General features: G+C 39.6%; 1 protein-coding gene across 1 annotated transcript; it reads left to right on the top strand.

The window, feature by feature from the left end:
* Positions 1–1190: 1190 nt before the first annotated feature.
* LOC119901828 (activin receptor type-2B-like) lies at positions 1191–13832 on the top strand. Its single transcript, XM_038717534.1, has 11 exons — positions 1191–1654; positions 3748–3955; positions 5973–6088; positions 6602–6753; positions 6937–7080; positions 7745–7888; positions 8672–8820; positions 9045–9159; positions 9709–9847; positions 10101–10225; positions 10596–13832. The coding sequence occupies exons 1-11, from the start codon at positions 1603–1605 to the stop codon at positions 10788–10790; spliced, it is 1539 nt and encodes a 512-aa protein (XP_038573462.1). The 5' UTR covers positions 1191–1602; the 3' UTR covers positions 10791–13832.
* Positions 13833–15371: the final 1539 nt, after the last annotated feature.

Below are 15371 nucleotides of genomic sequence, written 5' to 3' on the forward strand. Positions count from 1 at the left end.
AAGACAAGATGTCTGCAGTTTATTATTCTTATAGACCTCTATTATATTTTATAAATAATCCTTGATGACTAGCTCTAATGGAGGTACGCAGGTCTTCTTAAGTCGGGAGATTACAAAAGAGAAACAATCAATTAGTCAGAGGAAAATGACTTTAACTTTAACTCTTTTGAGGGAAATATTTCTAAAAGTGACTGTCTGTTGGCTGGGAGACTTGATGAGTGGGTAGGCTGACCAGTCCTTTGACACAAACACTTTTTTTAATGTCACAGATCATTTTTAGAGTATCAACAGACATAATACAAGACAATAATATGTTTAAATATATTAAATTCATAATATGTTTGGAAATTGGGGAAGAGTACTGTCATACACTTCCTCTTTTGTGATAATAATAATAATAAAAAAACTGCTTAGTGTTATGAGCCATAGTTTGGCTCTATTTTGGTTTTGCTGTGTGAGTTATATTTTATATTTAACACTGTCTGGCGGTGAAATGATTAATTGGAACGAATACATTTTAAATAGCCAAGCGTTTATTGTATCCTATTACTCCAAATTAGGTCAACTATTTTTAGCACTGCCACTAATGCATAAAAGATCATTCAGATGGAAACTCTCCGGGAATTTATTTTATTTGTGAAGCTATAAGCTATACTAATTATCACGGACAAAATTATATAACTTAGGTCTAAATATTGCACGAGCTAATACATTTGGTATTTGTAAGGTATACTCTAAATAAAATGAAAATGTATAGGCCTACTGTTATTTTTTTTGAAAGAAACAAAAAAATATTGCACTATTCTCTACGTGAAACCAGTAAAATCACTATGCATTACCTGGAAATCTCATTTAATCCCCGGGATATGATAAGAACCGAAAAGAAGACCATAAAATACCGATTCTGACCACAGAAAGTGCAAGTGTTGTATCAGCTGGAATCGGGACAAATTCCAGCGTGGAAATCACACATCTTTCACCAGCACCTCACATTCCTTCTGTCAGGATTTTTTAAAGGATTTAAAAAAAAACAACGTGATAATTATCGATACGAGACAACAAAAATAAAAACATAAAGTCATTTCAGGCGTGTATGCGGTGTCGTGTTAAGGTCACTCGCTGGCTGCCTGAATTCCCCTCTTTGTGTTTACACATCCGGGTTTCCCTGTTTGCAGCCCATTCCCCATTTAGAAGCCATTTTGGACACAGATCAGTAACATGCATGTAAACCCCGACCGACCTCCCGAGGAAGCGGTGCTACTATTCAAGTGAATAACCTCACAAAACAGTGCTGGGTTTTCGTCTCGGACGGTTTAACAGCTTCCCATTTGGCTTTTGGACCCACTTCCGACGCGAAATGCCGCACCTATTAACGGACTAACAGACGGGAAGTCAATTAATCGCTCCTATTTTTTTTTTCTTGCAACATTGTTGCAGCGCCGCGGCTATTGACACGCGCTGTGGTGGTGGTGGTGGTTAGGCTACCGAGGGACCGGAGGCCTGTGGTCGTTTTTGATCCCGGACTGATGTTTTGGACAGCCTGAGTTTTAATGTTCGTGGCGGAAAGTGGGGGAAATCGCTGCCCTGTATTTAAAACGGAACATGTCTTTTTCGTGGCTGACTTGTTCACTTCTTCTGGGAACTTTATGCGCAGGTAAGCCGCTATTGTCGGTTCCGAATTTGCAACAGTTTTCCCCACCCCCCGTTCCCGAGCTGTTCGTCCCGAGGCAGACACATTTTTTTTTGTTGTTGCTGGCGAAATTGTCCGCGATTGACACGAGTTTCCGTCTGTTGGTTGATTAAACTTTGTTGGCGGTGGATATTTAGCCTACTATCGTTCAGCCGCGGGGATTATATTATTTTACCCATAATCGCCTTGTTTCTGTTTGCCTCTCTAACACGGTCTGTTTACACACGGGAATTGTTTAAGCAACAGCCGAGACTTTTTGTATGTGCAATAAATATACACACGACATTGCATAGAGACGTTTAAGCAGGGAAATTACAACAAAATGTATCCACATTTGAAACTGTTGCGTACCCCCTCGTCTTTTCTCAACAGTGGCAGGAATAGAAGGCAGCAGCTGCATCAACATCCTGAAACCTTATAGGCTACATCTCAGGTCCCCACTCTTGTTTGTGGTTCCAGCCTGAACAAGATCCTGTGGAAACATACTTTCTCAGTGAGGGGATTTTCATAAATCAATGGCGTTTGATTTGAAGAGACAGCAGCTGATTGTCAGGTCTTCAATCTGAACTGCCGTTACAGTTCGACGGCTCGGTTTTTCCACAGCCTGTTACTTGGTACCACGTGAAATTGAGCATGAGGGTTGTTTATCTTTTGTTTGGCTTTGTTTTTTCTTTTGCCAGCGTTTGCAACTCGTATGGGAGATTTTTATTGTACACTGTTAACCTTTATCCCAACGCTGGGCACTCCCCGTTGTGACTTAATTTAAAAACATCATCAACCTTTCCCTCCTCACGTTTTTAGCTTTTCCTCGAACTGTAATAAAAATTTAATTCAGGCGCTGCTGCCTCTTGTGTGCCCAGTCGCGCTATGGCTAATGCCTTTATGGTTTATAGATTAAGAGGAGTGTATAAGCTGCTTCTCCAGAATTCATGTTGTTGTGGTGTAAGCCCCAGTAAGTGACAGAGGGCGGGGGGTTGGGGAATGATCTTGTAGTAAAAGTCCTCCCGGATCATGTGACCACAGATATCAGAAATGCCATCTCTGCTCAATGGAGCATTGAGCATCACTGCTTTGGTGTGTGTGTGTGTGTGTGTGTGTGTGTGTGTGTGTGGCATTTTTGCCCCTACCACCTTCCTTCCATCCTTAATAATGAGCATGAGTTGATATTCATTGCATGCATCCCTATATGCTGTGATGAAATCCATTGTATGCTGCTGGACAACTAAATGTATGTATATTTAAGTGGGTGCATGCCTGCAAGAGAGTGTGTGTGTGCCTGCTTGTGTGTGTGTAATGGGTTGGTGGGGGTAGCACTGGGGGATGGGCAGCCTCCTATAGGCAGGGATTTAAAGAGACATGCACTATTTTTTTCTGTGAACAAAGATAAGGCATTAATGTCCAACTGATATTGTGACTGAAATGTAAGGCATGTTATCTGTCTCAGTATTCCTCAAACCATGTCTTACATTTGTAGCTTGCGTGTGTCCAACAGTAAATCCACAAAGAGTAATAATGAAACCTTTTCCAGTTAGGAATTGTGCAATAGTTAGAGACTGACAGCTATTGTTACATTTCAGCTGGGAGCTTGGTTAGGGGACACTCTTTGCTGCTAAATGACAGTTTTGGCCCTTTAAAGAACAAGGTCTTATCTGTGTTTCTAGATGTGTCATACTCCAGCAGGATACAAGAGTCCTTATCTATAGAAGTAGCGTGTCGGTGTGTTTCTATTCCACAGTAGGGCATGCCATTGTTTTTCTATAGCTAATTAAATTCTGCCATTTCTCTTCCTTTTTTAGTCATCGGTCTTTGAAAAGATATTTTAGTGAATGGGATTATGCTGAACTACTATTCAGCAACAATGTCTTAGCCCAGAGGAACTCCCTTTTTTACTACAGAGAGCTCCCAAACTTGGCCATGTGCCAGAGTGATGGTAGAGGCTCTGCTCAGAGATGTTTCTTCGTGGCACAGAGCGGATCCTGTGCCATATGTCTGTGCTTCTGCCGTTGAGTTTCAATTCATTATGATGTGATCTGACTGAGGCCTTCTGTCCATCTCAGGGTACAGTCTGGGCGAAGCAGAGACCCGGGAGTGTGTGTACTACAATGATAACTGGCGTACGGAGAGGACCAACCAGAGCGGCTTTGAGCGCTGCGAGGGGGAGAAGGACAAGCGACTGCACTGTTATGCCTCCTGGCTCAACTCCTCAGGGACTATCAAGCTGGTGAAGAAGGGCTGCTGGCTGGACGACTTCAACTGCTATGACAGGTCAGGCGACTGAGCGAGGTCATCGCCGACTTGCATTTACATTTATATTTTATTGGTGTCTGGCTTGTACCCAGAGTAACTGGCAGCAAGTTCCAACAGAAATATCTGCCTCAGTACCCACATGTAGTCGAATACATCTTCATAAGTGTGACCCAGTGGCATTTACAGGGACAGAAATAAAAGCTTGACAGGTCGATTCATTGATTAGTTTACAGAAAGTGAGTTTAAAAACAACAATTTTGAGTCACAATCACTTACTTCTAATTTATCAAAGCAAAAATGACAATCATTTGCTGGTTTTTAGGATCAGCTGTTTTTCTCTTTTTATATCACTGTACATTGAATATCTGTGTTGTGGCCTGGACTAAACAAGCGGTTTGGCACAAGATGTCATGTTATCGGACGGCTCAACAGATTCATCAGTATGGAAATAATCACTGGCCGACCTGAAAACACCCAAACTTGAAATAAAACGATAATAACACTGCAAGATGCATTACCAGGTTGACTGAGGTCCATTTGCACTGGGTCTTAAAAACGTTATTTACAGTGTTTTATCATCAGCGTGAGTCTTGACAGACGTCGACTATCTTAAGATAGCAAGCAAACATACACAAATCTGCAGATACCATACATACACATGGTACTACTGACAGACTGGATATAAAGCTAGAGTGGTTTAGGGCTGCAACTAACACTAACTAACTTAGTTTCACTTTCAAATAATCTGCCTACTTGTTTCTCAGTAGTTCTTTATAAATTTCAGAAAATGTTTAAAAAAACCCAGGAAGGAACATTTTCCCAGAGCTCAAGATAACTTATTCAAATTGTTCATTTTGTTTCACAGTTCAAATCCATTCCATTTACAATGATATAAAGCAGTGAAAAGCGAATATACATATTTAAGAAACGGATTCTTGCAAATATCCAGCATTTGTTCTTGTAAAGTCACTCAAAAGCTTAATGGACTGTCATAATAGCTCTCAACAAATTTTCTCTTGATTGAGCAACCGATTAATTAAAGTATTGCAGCTCTATTTGTATAAATCTAATTGTATAGACATGTATAAAACCAAATGTAAACTAAAAGGCATGTTTCCTATTGCATCCACATATTTTGTATTCAGAATATACATTACAGTATATTGAGTTTATTTATATTATGTATAATACAAGCGGTTAATTCATCTCAACAGGTTTTCTTAAACTGGCTTAATATAAGTGTGTGTGTCAAGGATTAACCTGTGTGTTTTAGACTTTGTAACTTTCTGATTACTCAAGGTTGTTCTGCGATAGAAATGCACTCTTTGAGACTTTCTGGATAAAGATACTGCTATTATGAGTGACACAGTGCCATGTTAATGTTGATCTGCATGGAATACACTAAACCAAAAGCGTATTTTCAAATCTTTGCTGGAAAAGGATCGGCACAAATTGTAGGCTTAGATGCAGGTACAAATTTTTTGGCAATTTCAAGGGAAATGGCTTTGGCCTTAAGTGCTGTTGGCTGTAATTATAAGCATTACAGGAATGAGACCTGGAAAAATAAGTTTCAGTCTGATCGGAATAATCTGCTTGAAAAGCTACGTAAAATAGTGACAGAAAATGAAGAGTGACGAATAGGTGGGCTATTTTCAAAAAGTTAAAATCTAGCTGTCTGTTGCCATTTTCGTAACGTTAACAAGAAAACATATTCTCAGCAAAAGAGATTTTGCTCATTTAGGTACTCCATAAAATTTTGTGTTTGCTGGCTCATACCCTCATTACCAGAAACCAATACCAAGGAGTGCATGGGTCAAAGCCAGAGTCCTCACAATAAATAGGATAAATGACTGTCTGTAATAGGTTTATGTACAGCAGAAGCACAAGTTACAGGAAAACACAAACTAGACACTCTAGATCACACAATGCTACTTTAGTGTTACTATCTCGATATTTTGGCTGTTAATACGTTTGGCATGTATTTGGACATCTGGTTATCAAAGTAATAATGCGGGCGTGTCATCTACCGTTTTAGGCAAGAGTGTGTCTCCATGGAGGAAAACCCTCAGGTCTTCTTCTGCTGCTGCGAGGGCAACTACTGCAATGAACGATTCACCCACCTTCCTGACATGATTGGCAGTGGCAACCGAGGTGAGGTGCAAATGCATCCCACATATAGTACAAGCAAAAAATAGTTCTTTGCTTTTCCCGTCCAATTAGTGTGTGAAGCTTAGCCTTGCATCTAGTAGTTAAAAGAAAACACTGATACATTTTACACAGTTTGTGTTATTTTTTTCTTCCTTTTAAACATTGGAAAATGGTGCCTTGTTAGGCATTTAGATGAGAGGCATTGTCAAAAGAATCTGGTCATTTGCCTTGCCATTGTAGTTTTATTTAAAAGCCATACACGTAGGACTCCAAACTATCATGTTAACATTCATAATTTACAAGTTATGTAATACAATTTGCTGAATGTGTAAGTACACTGAGTTCATTTACACTTTGTATATGTGGTATTGCAGCATTCAGTACCTTTTTGTTGTTGCATTTTTACAGACAGATTAGACTGTCTAGTTACCCGGCTCATGGTCTGTGAGGGATGCTGCTAATAACCTACAAGTCATAAAGCTGACATGGTGCAATTATTCTGTTCCTCCTTGACAGTGAAAATCCGGCCTCCGCCGCGAGTGCCGTCCCTGCTCAATGTTCTAGTGTACTCCCTGCTGCCTCTTTGTGTGCTGTCCCTGGCCCTCGTACTGGCCTTGTGGATGTACCGCCACCGCAAACCTCCCTATGGCCATGTAGACCTCAGCGAGGTGAGAGAAGCCATTTCATATTTAAAGTCTGTGACGCTAACGTTAGAGTTTCTATACTGCTCGTCGACCTTGCTGCTTATCCTAATCACCCAGTTCTTCTGTTTTACTGCCAAGTGCCGACATCTTTGAGATAGCTTTATCAGAATAAGAAAACATTGCTTGTTTTCCTTGTCTGTTATTCAGGATCCTGGACCAGCCCCTCCATCCCCCTTGGTGGGTCTGAAACCACTGCAGCTGTTGGAAATCAAAGCCAGGGGGCGCTTTGGTTGTGTATGGAAGGCCCAGTTCATGAGCGAATATGTTGCTGTAAAGATCTTCCCTGTTCAGGTATGTCCACAGTATTAATTACAAAGTTTTGTCACTTCTTGTTGAATGCTGCTTTTTGTAAATCTTGTTTGTGATTCTCGTACATACACTGAGTATTTGGTAGCAATGCCTTTAAAATAGTTTTATAGGTAGCCTTCCACAAGCTTCTCACAATAAGTTGCAGGATGTTTGGTCCATTCCTCCTGACTGAACTGGTGTAACTGAGTCAGGTTTGTAGGCCGCCTTGCTTGTGCACTCTTTTTTTCAGTCCTGCCCACAAATTTTCACTTGGATTGAGGTCATGGTTCTGTGATGGCCACTCCAGTACCTTGATTTCGTTGTCTTTAAGTCATTTTGTCACATTTTTTGGAAGTATGCTTTTTGGGTCATTGTCCATTTGGAAGACCAATTTGCGACCAAGCTTTATCTTTCCTGGCTGACAACTTGACATGCTGCTTCAGTATAGCCACATCATTTTCAGCCACATCATTTTCCTTCTACATGAAGTATATCTTTGTTTTTTTGGAAAATCGGACGCTTAGCGCTGTGACTTGAATGTAATGTTTAATACATGAGCGGCACAAACTGGGGCTTGCAAGTTTGTGTAACATAAGGAAAGAGATTTTCAAAAGTGCCTGTATAAATCATCAAGACTCCACTTTCTGGTTTGTGTGTGTTCTTATAGGATAAGCAGTCATGGCAAAACGAGCGGGACATATTCTTGACTCCGGGGATGCGACATGAAAACCTCTTGCGTTACATCGCAGCGGAGAAGCATGGAACCAACCTGGAGACAGAGCTGTGGCTTATCACAGAGTTTCATGAGCGGGTGAGTGCCGCATGTATATGTCCATATATAGTATTATCATGCTGAGGTATAGGGCCTCTTTGTCTCGAAATGCTGGACATTATCCAATATTGGCAGAGGCGTTTATTTACCTCAACAAAAGAGCAGCTTTTATTAGAGAAGATTTTATTACTTGTGGCAGGTCAGCAGTAGGCAGTATACCTTTAAAGTGATGGAATATTGCTTAGATTTATACATTTTAAGCATGTAATGTAAAAACAATACAGGCATTTATGTCAAACTACTAGTATCAAAAACAGCAGCAATTAAATGCATGTGCCTGAATATAATACTTTGATTTAACACTTCGAGGCTACCAGAATATCCTGTTCATTGGTCTTCTCAACAAAGGTATCAATATATTAAAACAGAATTAAACAATAATTACCATAACCACAAATGTAGCATTACATTTCAAGCACCACATTTTGTAGCACCTCTTTCTATCCCTAGCAGTGGCACAAACATATTTAGTTAGTTATTGTGTGAGTGCCATCGTTGCATGTGTCATCTGTTTTCTTAAATGTTTGAATTTTCGTGAGTATTTTAATGATATTTTAAGCTATATTGTGTGAATTTAGATTCCTTTGGTAATTCTGCCAAACGACACTACTCGGCGGGCAAATTAAGTGAAACATGGGACCAAAAATAATCTATTTGAGGGTTGGCTAACTCCTTAGATACTGACTCACAAGAAAAATTTGATTCTTGTGCAGTTTATTAATCCTTGTCCATGAATCTTTTGTATGTTTTGCGTGTGTGTAGGGCTCGTTGACAGACCACCTGAAGGGTAACACTGTGACCTGGAGTGAGCTGTGTCACATAGCAGAGACAATGTCCCGCGGCTTGGCCTACCTCCATGAAGACATTCCCAGCTATAAGGGAGAGGGGCCCAAACCCACCATTGCACACAGGTAGGGAAAACAAAAACGTGCCTGGCTTTCCTGAACCTCTAAACGCTGAAAACCAGACTAAATTTCATGAAACCTTTCATTAGTACTGCCCTCTTCTGGTTGTGCTTTATTTAGTAATTTTGCCCTTTAAGTCCATGGATTAATACATGTGACTAAGAATTGGTGACTAAATGTCTCTGTAATTACTGCATTGTAACAGATTTTTCCTGAAATTAATTTCCCAGGGACTTTAAGAGTAAGAATGTGATGCTACGAGATGATCTGACTGCAGTCATTGGAGACTTTGGGCTCGCTGTACGATTTGAACCAGGAAAACCTCCTGGAGATACTCACGGCCAGGTATAGAAACACTTCACTGTTTTTTTTTCTTCTAAATTGTCAGTCTAATGCAGTGGTTCTCAAAATGAGGGGTTGGCCCCCTGGAGGGACATTAAAACATGGATTACCAGGGAAAAATATGGAGTAGAACTAAGTTGAATGAAAATGATTTATGTAAGGAAAAAAACCAAAAAAAACAATGTTGAGGCTATCGACTTTTAAAGGGGGTCATAACATAACAAGTTTGAGAACCACTGCTCTAAAGCAATATTTAGTCAGTTACGGTTTCATATTCATTGCATTCGATTCAGTTTATTCAGCAGTGAGTCAAGATGTTGTCTGATACTAAAGCATTATTTTTCATTGCGACAATGTTAAAGTGGCTCATGGTTGGGGTTCATTAAGTGTCTTTGCGGCCTGTGGGTAGAAAGTTTCCCAGAAACTTCTAGAAATGCTACCAGCCAGCATGTGAAACCTGATGGACTCCTCACAATCACACATTAGTTTGATGACATAATCTCTCTTCAGAAACGTACATGCAAATTCTCATATATACTGTTGTCCTGGCAGGTGGGTACGAGGCGTTACATGGCTCCAGAGGTGCTGGAGGGAGCCATCAACTTCCAGCGAGACTCCTTCCTGAGGATAGACATGTATGCTATGGGCTTGGTGCTGTGGGAGCTGGTGTCCCGCTGCTCGGAGACTGACGGTGAGTCAAACAGTGCTGGAATGCTGCTTTGCCCTCAGACGAAAGGTCACTGTGCTGACCTAATAAACAAAGGATTAATTTATGTTTTGTCTGTGAAAACCCATCTGATCTAGGTTAAAGGTGTAATGTGTGCATTAACTCTTTAAATAGAGAGCAAGCTTCAGATTTTCAAAATACAAATACTGCACTGTTTACTTGATCTGTGTTTAACGGTGTCCATCCTGTGACCTCACTGCTCCCCTTACTGGTACAGTTGGCGAGTACATGCTGCCGTTTGAGGATGAAATAGGCCAGCATCCCTCCCTGGAGGATCTGCAGGATGTAGTTGTGCACAAGAAGATGCGTCCAGTCATCAAGGATTGCTGGCTTAAACATCCTGTGAGTAACAGTGGAAGAATAGCACCAGCAGTTTCAACAGCAATACCATGATGTCATGCATCCTTTTTTCCAGGACTTACAGTTCTCAGAATCGGTTCTGTTTTTGTTCTGAAACTCCTGTCAGTTATGTCTACAGCTTTAGGCCACAGAGGGATTTCTGTCCCATAAAATGTATTTTTATTTAATGTTTGGGTTCAGTTCAGTGGGGCTTTATTGGCATGAGAAACGAGTGTGAAATAAAAAGATGTACAAAAGTAGAATTGTGCTATTAAAAACAATATATACAGATTAGTAAAATAGTATCAGAGTGCAACGTATGTGCAAGAAGAATTGCCCTACAAACTTACTCACTTCTGGTTTGTGGCTACAGGGTCTTAGCCAGATGTGCGAGACCATCGAAGAATGCTGGGACCACGACGCAGAGGCGCGATTGTCCGCCGGCTGCGTCGAGGAGCGCATCGGCCAGATCGCCAGGACCATCAGCAGCACTACCTCAGACAGCCCCGCCTCCATTGTGACGTCTCTCACCAACGAGGACCTACCTCCCAAAGAGTCCAGCACCTGAATGGGTGACATCCTTCGCCTGAGCTCCTGACTTTTTATGTTTCAAATCAAACTCAGCGGATCTCCGTGAATATTTAAAAGCATAAAAAACAACTAGCAACTTGAATGCAGCTGCTATTTTATCCCAATACTGCCCCCCCCCCCCCCCCCCCCCGTTTTAATGTTTGTGGTCAAAAGTCAGATCTTACTAACACATCCATCTGCTGTAGTTTTAAAGTAGTAATAAGTTATACGATGGGCACATCTGATAACACAAATGTGTCAAATCTTGTTGTCATTACCTCATGTATTTCTTTTGTGTTAGTCTGTTTTTATTACCTCATGAGTTGTGATCTTTGTCGTTTTCATGTCTTGGTCATGATCGTCTGCGGCCAAATGAAATCAACCTTTGCTCCAAACCTCGGACGACGTGCTGCACACCTCGGAGGAACCGTTTTGAGACTGTTAGACAAAATATATTCATCTTCCTCAGGGGTCGAACCTTCTCGATTTTTAAACTCGAGCGTGCTCTCTTATTTTAAACCTGTGAATGCCTCTGAATGGGATTTAAGATCAAAAAACATCGGAGCACCGCTGTGTTATCGCAAGGGAGGAGCAAAAATGGGAGCAGAGCAGTTGTATTTGACATTTTGGACTTTTTGAAGATTTGGGACAAGCCGTCTTGTCCCCGGGGGAACTACCTCTCAGGTATCCGGTAGGCTTCTTTGGAACACTTTCTCAAAGTTGAGAGCCAAGCTATCCAGCTAGCTATCATGGACATATTCCTGGATTATTCTTTTTTGTTTTTAAATTGTAGTAATTCAGAGTTACTCCTTTGCCAGTGCCAGGAGCATTGACCGATGCTGCCTGGAGTTGCAATGTTACACATTCTCGATTTTTAACTGTTTGCTTGAGTGTGTTTATGTATATGTGTGTGTGTGTGAGAGAGAGAGAGGAATTTTAAGACGAAATGATGTGAGATGGATAGAGAGTGTGTTTTTAAAGTAAGAACCATGGACATAGAGTTGGGGTTTATTCTTGCGAGGGCCATACTTGAGTAAGCAACATGTCTGTTTTTAATTTTCATGAGTGTTTGTTGAACAGACTCAGTCGGACACCAGTCCCCAGATTACCTCAGTCACTGTACATCATGCAAGGAGAGCTCAAGTGGTTGCCTTTGTCTCAAATGCAATGCCATAGTTGTATCATAACATGAATACCATACATTGAATGTCTGTTATGCTGCTGTGACTATTCCAGGATACTCAAGGATTTGTAGATGTACATGTATTCTTTGTTAATATAACGCTAATGATATTATGTGAGGCTAATATTCTTATTTGTTTTTTTTGTGTTTTGTTTTGACCGGGTAAGCCCTCAGCTGCTTACTCCTCCAGACTGACCTCAGATATTCTGACAAGTACCTCAGGCTTTTTCTACATGTATATCAAGTTGTGTTATGTATTTTATTGTGTTTTAGTAGTTGAGATATTTTATTGCCGCTTGGGCCTCTTTTGTCTGTGGAGATTTTTTTAATTTTAATTTTAAATAGAGCCTGACCAGTTGTCACAGTGTACAATGCTGTACAAACGTAAAAGAAGAGAGGCAGATTCTTGTAAATAGACCTGTACACACAGTTGCAGAACACTGATCTGATTTTCAAAAATACAAAATCAGGGCATTACTGTTTTCATTTCACAGAATCAGAAAGGGATTTCTCAGTTCAACCTCTATATATTTAAAAGTAATTTTGACAACTAGCCCTGAGATTATTCTTTTTTTTACACACACACACATGCGCACACACACACTTCTTTCAAGAATGATGGTTGTGTTACTGATTTCTTTGAATAATGGTATCAGTTCCTCTGAGTCAGAAGCTGCGTAGGTAGCACTTGCATTAGTAAGCTTACTGTGTATATCATAAAAAAAAAAAAGAGAAAAAAAATCCCTGATGGTTTGGTGCTGGCAGCTTCTGTTATTGGCCACTCGCTGGATATGCCAGTTTGAACAGTATTACCTCAATATTAACCCGCTGATGTGATGTTCTGACTTGTTCAGTGATAATCTAGCCAAGTTGGACAACACACAGGCTCATCTGTTGTGCTTTGATTAGTGCTGTGGAAAGATGGTGATTTTAACAGTGGTCTGTGATGCTTGCTCCTGTGCTGTTTTGGTGAAGAACATGTGGGGGGTGGGGAGGGAAACCTTCAATCAATACAGAACAATGTTTTTAGTGTTAGGAAATCATCAATGTGTCTAACCACATGATTGGTTGATTAATAATGAAGCCCCATTACAATTCATGTACAGACAGCAGTGGCATGTGCGTGGTCCAAGGTTCCAGCAATATATTTATTATACAGCAATAGTCACTAGTATATCATAGTTTAAGTAACTAAACTTCTGCGGATCAATAAAGTACATGTCATCACACCTGGATCATGTTCTGATGTGGACATGTTAAAGCTTCCTGATAGAAAAAAATATATAATGCTGTGGGTTGAGTTTCTGTGTGTAAGCTGAACGTGACCCAGGTGCTTTCACGTATTGTGCCAGAAAAACAACGATCACGAAGGAAAATCTGCCGCGGTTGGTTGTTGCCTCCAAATGCTGTCTTACACCCAGCTCTTCTGAACAGAAAAACCAGTTACCTCATGCAGTACCTCGTTAGTAACACTAACATGGAGTCAGTCTCATATTCAGATAAAAGGAAAAAAAAATTGTGTATATATTTACGTGACAAATGTAAAAGGTTTCTTCCTTTTTTCATGTGTGAATCCTGTGAATGCAAAATCTTTTCCTTTTTGATTTACAGTCAACATGTTGTTCACTTCTCGTAGTGTGAATGGATGTTTGACTGAGTCCTGTGACCTTCCCTGTTTATGTAAACTTTGTGAGTGTGTGTGTGTGTGTGTGTGTGTGTGTGTGTGTGGTGGTTGGTTTCACTAAAACAGTATGAATGGCAACTTTATCTGTGAGCTGAAATGCTTAGAAATATAAACTAGATGAGAATACATCCATCTTTTTGTATATTAAAATAAAGAAACACTGATTAACCATAGACATTGAATTCTTAGCTTTTTTTTAGTTCACAACTGTTCCACCATGTTTATGTACTACTACATGACACTTCACCTCAACATAACACAAAAATGAGTACTGACTGAACCAAAAAAGCAGTTGGTAGTTTGATAAAGCATCTAGCAGTTGAAAAATACGAAAAGCTTTCTAAGAATCTAAACAATGTCATTGGAAAGACACAAATTGAAGGGCTTTGTTGCTTTTGTAATGCAGAAGCTTATTTTGTTTTTGTTTCTGTATAAAATTATGTCCATCCAACATCCCTAAACCATACGTTGCCAGGAAGAGTTCTATGGTTACATATGTACACTAGGTGGCAGCAGTGGTGCTGGTAGTTTGATTTGGGATTTTATTTTGTCTGGGACAACACTATTGATCAAAAGTTTAAATGAATCACAGTAATGTGGCTGATTATTCATTTGACCTACCTAGACATGGAAAAAGCATTTTAAAATCTTTTTTTATATTAAATAATATAATAAATAATTGTTTATATCTATTTAAAATCTATTAAAATGTAATCTAGCAGTATTTTTGATACAAATAACTACATTTTCATTTATTCCTTTAATCGTTTGCTTAATCTCTTCTCATCTAATTAGCAGGCTAGAGATGTTATTTTTTGTCTTTGGGTCTGAGATGGGGTCTAAATTTGTTGGCAAGACTTATGCCTGTGCTCCAAAAACACCAGACTGTATTTATTGCAGAACAGGAACAGAACAAGTGCACTCCATACATCCAGTGTGCCCAGTTTAAACACACAGAAATTATATAATTAATGTGTCAAAAGTAATATAGTGATACTACTACTACTAATAAGAATCAGTAATAATCATGCTACTACTAATAAAATTCAATTTACATTCCTTGGTATTGGACGCTTGTTTTTAATCAATATATAAGAGTTGAGAAAGACTCTTTTTCAGCTAAGAAATGAGCACTCCTCTGCAAAGTTTTCAGTTCTTTGTTTGTGTCAAATAATTCCACCACTGAAACAAAATATAATGGCAAAAAAAGCTATTCAGCAATTTGGGCAACACTAAATTTAACAACACAAACGTAAGGCATTTTGCCCACAAATGTTACAAATGTGACGTGTTATATTCATATATATTATTTAATAATGTATGCCATATCTTCTGTTCTTGCAAAAATCCAAATATTATTCTGAAAAAAATATATGCTGTTTTTCGGGAACATTCAGAGGTCATCGAACAATCCTTATTCAGTTGACATTGTATGATGCTTACAGTCTATGGACAATGTGATGAATTTCCTCTTAAAGGTTACATGTTTTTAGGCGAGGTTTGAAGTTGCAGTTACAAAGATCTTTTATTTGAAGCGTCCTCTTAAATTGAACATTGAATTTAATTAAAATAATACATCACACTATCCCTGCAAGATAACGTAAAACGAATCCAGCTCATTGTGTTCCCAAAACGTCCGCCAGTACATGAAGGCATCACATCTCCATTCAGTTGAGATGATATGGCCAATCAAAACGCGTCTATACCGTCAT

The sequence above is a fragment of the Micropterus salmoides genome, unplaced genomic scaffold, assembly GCF_014851395.1.
Source record: "Micropterus salmoides isolate LMB-PRFRI ecotype aquatic unplaced genomic scaffold, ASM1485139v1 Ms_hic_scaffold_14, whole genome shotgun sequence".
NCBI lineage: Eukaryota > Metazoa > Chordata > Actinopteri > Centrarchiformes > Centrarchidae > Micropterus > Micropterus salmoides.